The following is a 9,925-nucleotide window of genomic DNA, read 5'->3' as shown; positions in this document are numbered from 1 at the left end:
ATTCTGAAAATCTACGAATTCATCAATGTCATCACCTAGCCTCCTTGGGAGCCAGCTTATCATATCATAGGCCCTCAAGTCAATTTGAGCTCGAATACTAGTGACCGAATGTTTGTGAAGATCTTTATTACCCCTGGCATCTATGTTGAAAAAGTGAAATGACAGGGTGACAATCAAAGTCATCTTCTCCTAAGTCATTCCTCAAAATCGGTTGGCAGTTACGAAAGTAATAATAGTACACGTCCCACCCATATCCTTCTTCTCATAGCTACTCCAAACATTAAGCCATTTACACAAATTACCAAATGCAGGAGTACCCAAATCATAGTTGCCTAAGTTTTCCAAATTTTCCAACACAACACACCAACGTTTGTCACCTCTTCCAGTGAGGTATGCGAACATGAAATACCCGACAGACCGAAGTAAAAGCATTCTTTTCAATTCCTAGGCAATATTTGTATTGTCAATTACTCGATTTCGCGTTGACTGTTTACTTTTTATGTAACTAGCCAAGTGAGATAGTTGCAATTGACTTTTCTTTCATTCCCAAACTGGAACATCCTCATTCATTGACTTTCAAAATTCATAATGTTGTAACACACACCGGAAATATTTTTCATTTATTTCTTCATAATCTGTTGCAACAAATATCTTTCTTGGAAGTGCTGGAATGTCCTTATTTCCTCTAAATGGAATACTTGTCAATCGATAGAAGTCCAGAGGTGTTAACCTTAACTCAAACTCAGGAAAATGGAAGTCTTCATCTTCTCCAGCCACCTCTTCGTAATAGTTTCAGTGAATTGTTGATCCGCATTCTTGAAAGCAAATTGAAACACAGAAGAGAAACCACAATTGACACAAAGCGCACGTGCCAGGGGGTTATTTGCAACCATTATTTCATAAAACTCCTTCACACTACCCCAACTGCTTCTAAAATTTTCCTTAGGACGACTATCAATGATATCACTATCAGTTATATGCCTTGATGGAGCATTTCTTCTAGACAATGTCTCAAACTTATCAATATCCTCCTCCATTATCTAATTTATGCAAAACATAAATCATGCTTTTATTTGTCAATTAACAAATTATCAAAACCATCCATATCTCATTTTTAATTTCACCACAAACACCATTACCACATATGCATAGCCACAAACCCAATTCATTAAAACAACCTTGGTGAATCCAAAAACTCATACCATGCTTAATTCTAAATTTTTTATACAAGCATCATAAACATAATAACCACAACATTATACATATCAAACTCCATACATATTTTGTGTCAAAAATAAACCCTAAATTTATTTTAATTATAAAATTCAATCCACACAATCAATTAAAACTATAAACAACTACTAAACAATCCACACTATCAAACCCTAAATTCATTGCAATTTCAAATCAGAAATCACAACACATCATAAAAAAAAATCAAACTTGTTCTTCGTACCTTGTTATTGTTTGTGGATGAAAATTTGGCAAGACATATTCAAAAGAACCACAACAACCACAAGCAAATATTCCTTTGATTTTTTTCACACAACTCAAGATAACCTCAATAATCACACATACAAACCTACATTTTGTGGAGAGAGAAAAAACATATTGAGAAATGAGGATAAAATCAAGTTTATGTATAATTTAGGAGAAATAGAGGAGCAACCAATGGTTTGGCACTTTGACTATGTCGCTTTCTCCTGAACGCCAAATGGCTAAACGCTCCCTTGAGTACCTTGAACAAAACCATACCGGTTAGGAGGCCACCTTGAATCTTGTATCTTGGGGGTTAGTCCATGGGAAAGAAGAGTGAAGATGAAAACTATTAACTTTGACTTGGGTCAAAATCAGATATCCATAGTCAAACTAACGTCATCATGATATAAATTGTTACCGATTTGTTGAGTGTTTACTTAGATTTCAGTTGCTTCGTGGGTTCCAAAGCATCCAGATTTTCCATCCCCGGTAGTTGCTTTCCCATTTTGATCACCAACAAGAACATCTGTTCTCAGACTCTCTCTAATGGCAGAAATCGATAACCTAACCCTCCTTGAAGAATCACCAAACAAAACCCCGGAAACCCAAATCGACGGCAACCTTCTCATAGCTCAATCTCTGTTCCGTGCAGGCGTCAGAGTTATGTTTGGTGTAGTAGGTATACCAGTAACATCACTGGCAAACAGAGCGGTATCTTTAGGTATAAGATTCATAGCTTTTCATAATGAACAATCTGCTGGTTATGCTGCATCCGCGTATGGTTATCTAACTGGTTCACCAGGTATACTTCTTACTGTTTCTGGTCCTGGTTGTGTACATGGTTTAGCTGGTTTGTCTAATTCTACTATTAATTGTTGGCCTATGGTTATGATCTCTGGATCTTGTGATCAGAAAGATGTTGGTAAAGGCGATTTTCAAGAACTTGATCAGATTCAAGCTGTAAAACCCTTTGTCAAGTATTCAATTAAGGTTACTGAAATTAAACACATCCCTGGGGATGTTAAAACTGTTTTGAGTTCGTGTGTATTCAGTCGTCCTGGGGCTTGTTATCTTGATGTTCCTACTGATGTTCTTCACCAGACTGTTACTGAGTCTGTGGCTAATGAGCTTTTGACTGTGTCTGACCAAAATCAAATTCTAGAAGAAACACTAGCAAACCTAGAGGTTGGAAAAGCAGCGTCGGTACTTAGGAATGCGAAGAGACCCTTGATTGTGTTCGGTAAAGGTGCGGCGTTTGCTAGAGCCGAGGATTCACTGAAAAGACTTGTTGATAGGACCGGGATTCCATTCTTACCGACTCCTATGGGGAAAGGGTTGTTGCCTGATACACATGAACTAGCTGCAACAGCTGCGAGGAGCCTCGCGATTGGTCAATGCGATGTTGCTGTTGTTGTTGGTGCGAGGCTAAACTGGTTGTTGCATTTTGGTGAACCCCCAAAGTGGTCAGAGGATGTGAAGTTTATTTTGATTGATGTGTCCAAAGAAGAGGTTGAGCTTAGAAAACCTTGTGTTGGTTTGGTTGGTGATGCGAAGCGGGTTTTGGATAGGATTAATTTGGAAATTAAAGACGATCCTTTCTGTTTAGGGAGAAGACATCCTTGGATCCAAGCGATTATGAAGAAGGCCAAGGAGAATGTTTCGAGGATGGAAGTGCAGTTGTCTAAGGATGTTGTGCCGTTTAATTTCCTTACGCCGATGAGAATCATTAGGGATGCTATTCTAGCACAGGGAAGCCCTGCTCCGATTTTGGTTTCCGAGGGTGCAAATACGATGGATGTTGGCCGAGCTGTTCTGGTTCAGACAGAGCCTAGGACAAGGCTAGATGCAGGGACTTGGGGGACGATGGGGGTCGGTTTAGGTTACTGCATTGCTGCTGCAGTTGCTTCGCCTGATCGGCTTGTGGTTGCTGTTGAAGGAGATTCTGGATTTGGGTTCAGCGCTATGGAAGTCGAGACATTAGTGCGATACCAGTTATCTGTTGTTGTAATTGTTTTCAACAATGGTGGTGTATATGGTGGTGATCGCAGGAACCCTGAAGAAATCGGAGGCCCTTACAAAGATGATCCAGCTCCCACTTCATTTGTTCCAGGTGCAGCATATCACACCCTAATTGAAGCTTTTGGAGGGAAAGGTTATCTTGTTGGAACTCCCGAAGAATTGAAATCTGCACTTGCGGAATCATTTTTTGCTCGGAAGCCAACTGTAATAAACGTTACAATAGATCCTTATGCTGGCTCCGAGAGTGGGAGAATGCAGCACAAGAACTAAGGAAAGAAGGTAATGATTTTTCTGCCTATAGTTTACTAAAAGGATTCGAACCATGTAGTATTTGGGATTCAACTGTTCAGTTGAATAATTACTATCAGCATATATCGTTAGTATACATGGTCCCTTGTTTACTGACCTCATGAACTTCACTTTTACTTAGTTTGAATAATTGAATGGTCTGAGAAAGTTATGTTGACTTTGTAATTTTGCATGTCACCACAAATCGAAGTGAAATTGGGACATCAGTTGTGTAAAAAATTGTATGCCATAATGGTTTCTACTTCTACCCCTCCTCGCTTGTTTTGCTTTTGCATCTTTGTTTGTCTTTTCACTGATGTTTGTCACGTTGCTTTTGTTCGACCTTATTAAGAGATATAATGAATGTTTCAGCTTGGATTTGATTCGGCATATCGAATGAAAGCAACAGGATTAAATTCAATTGGCTTCTTGAATCTAGCAAATCTGTCTTCTTGGAGTTACTTGAAAATATTTCAAGATACATAATACAACAACACATATTATAAGAAAAAAAAAGAAGATACATAATTGCATTTTAGCTCGAAACTACAGTCTGCAGTTGTGTTTTCTGGAAATACAAGCAGGAAACTTCAAAATACAGGAGTAAAATGGATTTTCATTGTTTGGAGAACAGGTGACAGTGAAGTTTCTCGTGCAGCCGTTTCTTTCTGTTTGGGTTGTGCAAGAAGATCTTCCCTGACACTTGATCTCTATTTTCTTTTCCAGTCTCTCTCACTGAAATGATAAAACACAAATTAAAATTAGAAATTAACATGAAATCCATGACTTTCAAGTAACATACTGAAATATTTGGCTGGTTTCAGCATTTTCTCGAATGTCTTTTCTTCTTCTTTACTAGAAAATCTGAGAGATGAACTTGTCTCTGTGTTAGACACTGAACTTTCGGTAGAGGTGAACCAAAACCAAATCTGCTCGATCATGACATAAGCTTACTTCAGGGAGGATTACTAGATTACCAAGAACCAGATCTGCTCAAATTTAAGGGCTAAAATCTATCCACCCACAAACACCAAATGAGAACTGTTGCATAGAAAAACCTGAATTCTACACATACGAATCTCAAACTGAATACATGCCCATTTCATCAATTTGAAAGTGAAAAAACATCCATATGACCGATTGTCCGTATACACGGGAAATATGACAATTTTTTTTTTAAGCATGTATTTATTAGAAAAACTAAGAGGAAACTACACTAGGGTATTTCGCACCCATGGAGTTACTGAGTATAATGAAACTTGGGATTGCCTGTTCCCATATTTTGGTTCCAAGATTCCCTGTCTGGCTTCCATCTGCTGTGTGATTGGCAAGTCCATTTGCCGCTTGGTTTCCCTCTCTGTAGTTGTGTTGGATGGCTGTGTGTCGTATATGATTGATATGATCCTTTATTTCTGCTATCATTCTCTGTAAATACCACGGTGGAGTTGTAGGTGAGGTAACTGTTGGAACAATTGTCGTAATCCGCCTGCAAAATAATCATGAACCAAACAAATCATGGTTGAGTCACGACCAGATCGCTCTCTTTAAGACGTTTCGCGGCTCTGCCCAAAATTTTGCCAACAGTTCTTCCATGTCGCGTCGTCCCCAGGATAAAATAGCCGAGTAAATCTCTTTCACAATCACTCTTGCACTTTCAGAGTATGTGATACTTTACACTTCTATTCTTGCTCAAAATCAAACTTGTCAAAAACAAGTGATGATCACACACTAGTTCTCTTTCTCTCAAAAAATTCTTATTTTTGTTTTACAACTCCAAAAACGTTAAGATGAAAACTCTCTACCTTTTTGTTTTCAACTAAAAATCTGTTTTCTTGTATTCAAGAATTTCAATAATTAATCACTCTTAATTATCACCAAATTAACACCATTAACTTCCCTAAATAAAACGGTGGATTAATAACAAAATAAATTTCTTTAATAAAAATGATTATGACTATTAAAAACAATTTTGGTAAATGGAAATAAATTTGTTTTAAAGAATATATTTCCAACAATCCCCCACTTATATTTTTAAAACATTGAGCAAGATCTATATAGTAATGTGCATAAGTAAAGGTATCTTTCGATTTTGAACCTTTACATAGTGCTACACTCTCTAAAAATCTGACCATAGAGTGAACGTAAGTCTTTGAACTCTACGAGATAAGAAGATTGTCTAAGACACACAAAACTATACTAGTGTAAAGTCTAAAGCCAGCACATTACGGCCCTGTGCTTGAATCCCCGTTTGATGAATGATCTAGAGAACTGCCCATATTCTCATAGAAAGCGGCCACACTTTCACATCCATATAGGTGAGTCTATCAAGAGTACTCCTGTAGCTAAGTACCCCATTCTAAATAGAGATATAGATATCATTAAGAGTTTTAGAAACAAAAACTCAACCTTAACTCGCTTCAGGATATCATGCGTGGGATGAATTCTCAAAAGCATGATTCTGTGTCTACATATTATCCGTGACTTAGCCTCATTTGAACCTACTCTCCATTCATAGGTAGGGATTACCTTTTGAACCTATTTATGGAATCTTGAGTTATAGGTTGGGTTTCCATCACGAACAACTATGTTCATATCATTTGTGAATTGTTATTCCCTTTGAACCTATTTCTAGGTGGGTATCCATCACAAATGACTCAATTCTCAATGGGCATCAACATCATCCCATAAGATGTATTCACACCTTCTTATTAATCCTTTCGTCAAAGGATCAACGATAACTCTTTTTAGACCATATATAATCCACTCTCATAGCATATAAAATGCTTTCTATCACCTTATATGTCGACTCTACTGTTGTAATTAACGGTTCTCAACTCTTGCAATAGCCGCGGCACTATCGCATTGGATTAATATGTATGTTCTTCCTCTATCTAGTAGAAGACTGAATCACTCCATCTCTTAGAGGATTCATTTGAGAGGATATCTCAATCAGCATCGCAATAATATCCTTAAAGGATTGCGGTAAACATTTTTAGATAATGTATTTCTAGGTTTAAGGTTCTTTTCAGACACCTCATAACCTTCCAAATGTTTTACTAATTATCCATACATGGATTATTAGTAAATCTGCATATATGTAACCCCCACTACAGAAGTAATATACATATAGTCTATCATGTAGCAATAAGTAATGCCATGCTATCATACTCATTTCTAGTGCAATCACACACAATCTCAAAAAAAAAATTGGCACTAAATCAAATGAGTGAAAACTAGTTTAAGTTAGACTATATATATATTTCTTTTTCTTTCCATTGTATTAAATATATTCAAGAGAAGAACAAATTCAATTCAAGCATATATACTATCTTCCCTCAAGTCTTTCATGTCAAATAGTAAACTAAACATGTTCTCATTTTCACTAACATCATATAAGTCAGAATTTAAATTCCACAAATCACTTATGCATATACAACAACGAGCGTTATGCATTTCATTTTCAAAATTCTGAAATTATTTAAACTAATCAAAAAATTAATTTTGTCTCATTCAATTATTTTAAAGTTTGTTTCAGAATATATATGATGATGACTTATCTAACTTATATACATTCTGTTCTTGTAAAAACTACACAATTTTTCATGCTTGGTCTACATAGATTCTCATCTTTTATACATTCCATATATTTTTCTACATATGATACACAACAAATCACACATCGTAGAAACAACATCACCAATCAAGAATGTAAATCAAGTGACATGGAAGCAAGTATTGAAATTAATTACCCTTTATTTATTTTTCAAACTAAAATATTTGGTTCTTAAAATATTTTTCCAAAGATTAAAATCATGAGGAGCTAAGTATCTCAAACAAGATAATAATTATGACTAAAGTTTATTTTAGTCGTACTACTTACACATCAATTCTTAATGATACTGTGATCTCCATTTTTAGCTAGCTCTTTAATCTAAGTTTAGCAATCAAACATACATAGGGTAAAGAACCCCCACTATTTCTCGACTCAAAAGAAATTTCAAATCAACACCAAAATATCTAAAATTGAGAAGTTACTTATGCAAATTGCATTTCTTGCCACGTTTATTCAAAAATTTCTATAGACTTCGTTAGACGTCAGATTTTAGTGTTTAATACCAATTAAAAAACTAGAAAGTTTCCTCATTCATACAAAAATTAGAAATGATTTTTAAGCGCAAATAATTTCTCTAAATTCATATTTTACACGCTATGTGTTCTTGCTCTTTACTAATAAAGTAATTATCCAATTTCAAAATCCTTTTAGCACAATATAGAGGACGACCAAACAAACATTTTTTCATGAAGAAATCATTTCATTATTCACTAAAAGATCAATTTTAGTCACCAAGTTAGACTTCATGAAACACCAAAAAAATCTTACAAAATTCTCAAATATTTTATTTCATCTGATGCTTTTGTAAACTACTAAGATTGGGAGTCTACATGCTTTGATGAGTTGGGTAAAATTTGATACATGTCACTTTTTAAAATTCTTAGAAATTTTAGAGGAAAACACAACATGCTCATACTCATCACTAACTCAAAAATTTCATAGAAGCAAGATAAAATCACATATTTCAAGCACTCCAAAGCTTCAGTCATATCATATAAATAATACAATATTTGGTTCAAACATTTCTATTGTAGTAGTGCAATGATCAAGTTCACCAAAATTTTAATCTCAATCTTGGTAAAAACAAGATAGGAGGAAACTAGTTTCTTTCTCATTTTGGTGGTACGAACATCTTTAACAAGATAGTTCTACTGAAAGCAAACTTTTCAGACCATACCAATACCAAGAATCCTAGAGATGTGAGTATAACTCAACATCACTTTCTTTAAAACGATTCCTTTCAACTTTTGAACCATAATTTATCAAAACAAACATGGTGTAAAACACTAATATATACCAACCTCTCACCGTATCCACAATTCACGTTAACTTAGCCTGAAAAGCATTGTTAATAATATTTGATATTCTTGCAATTCCGTGTCGTAAGACTTGGCTTAATGCAAGCGTAGCAAATAACTTCATAATTAAAATTATGTTCATTTCTTGGTGAGATTTGGTATTCATATTTGTTTTGACTAGGTTTCTTATTCTTTCGGTTTTGGTTTGGTATCAAGTTCTATCTCATAAGTTCCAAACATGTATGAGTCACTCATTTATTGTCATAAACAATAATTCTCAATATCTAGTTGTCATACAACTCATTCTAACATTAAAGAATCAATTCATTTTCAATGCAAAATGCAACTATTTGATCACTACATTAGCTACAAATTGTTAATCAAACATACCTCATTGCTTTGAAAGCTCAATTGGTCATAAACCATTGTCCACTCTTTCCGCACCAACAAGGAAATCAGCAAAATCATTGCTCCATCCATCGATTTATCTCCAATATTTACTCAAAAGTTTTATTTCCATCGGGAAACAAAAATTGTTGAAGCAAGTGAAATTATCACCTGTCACAATCATTTAAATGTGAGCATTTTTAACCCAAATACACTAATGTAAGTACTTAAAAATGAAATAAAAATTAGTACTCCAAGTATCAAACAAAGTAAGGTTTTATAGTTATAACATCATATTTTTATAACTTTCTTTCAAGCATTTTATCAAACATATGCGGTGCGCTAGTTTGATTTCTAACAATGATCTTATTTTACATTACGAAAACAAGAAGACGAAGTACTAAAAATCAAAACATGATTTTTAATGCAATTTCTAACATCTCTAATCTCTATGCTCACACAAGTATCACGACTCATATTTTGGACATACATACACATTGATTTTAAAATCACAACATCTCTCAAGCAAAAAATCTAAATAGAAATTTTCAAAATGGGTTTTGAAGATAATTTCATGATCTACAAGTCTCATGTTTCACACGAATTCAAAATATATACACAAAAATCAAGAATACAAATTCAATCAGGAGTAATTTTTTTTCACTCGTCAGAATTTTTCAGCAACGTTATACAGTTTTCTAAATTAGTTTAAAAATACTTTTTGAACTCCAAAAATTCTGAAATTTTACATGGAGGATCCTAATAATGTCTAATATATCTGGTTAAAAAATCTATACCCAATTCAAATTCGTGTATGAGTTAAAAATAAAACTCTACAACA

At 34.7% G+C, this 9,925-nt stretch overlaps 1 protein-coding gene across 1 annotated transcript; it reads left to right on the top strand.

Annotated features, from left to right (window-relative positions):
* Positions 1 to 1,908: 1,908 nt before the first annotated feature.
* On the top strand, positions 1,909 to 4,166 carry LOC113282348 (2-hydroxyacyl-CoA lyase-like). Its single transcript, XM_026531327.1, has one exon. The coding sequence runs from the start codon at positions 2,026 to 2,028 to the stop codon at positions 3,766 to 3,768; it is 1,743 nt and encodes a 580-aa protein (XP_026387112.1). The 5' UTR covers positions 1,909 to 2,025; the 3' UTR covers positions 3,769 to 4,166.
* Positions 4,167 to 9,925: the final 5,759 nt, after the last annotated feature.

The sequence above is a fragment of the Papaver somniferum genome, chromosome 5, assembly GCF_003573695.1.
Source record: "Papaver somniferum cultivar HN1 chromosome 5, ASM357369v1, whole genome shotgun sequence".
NCBI lineage: Eukaryota > Viridiplantae > Streptophyta > Magnoliopsida > Ranunculales > Papaveraceae > Papaver > Papaver somniferum.
The sequence above is the reverse complement of the archived record's forward strand: the minus strand, read 5'-3'. Positions and strand labels throughout refer to the sequence as shown.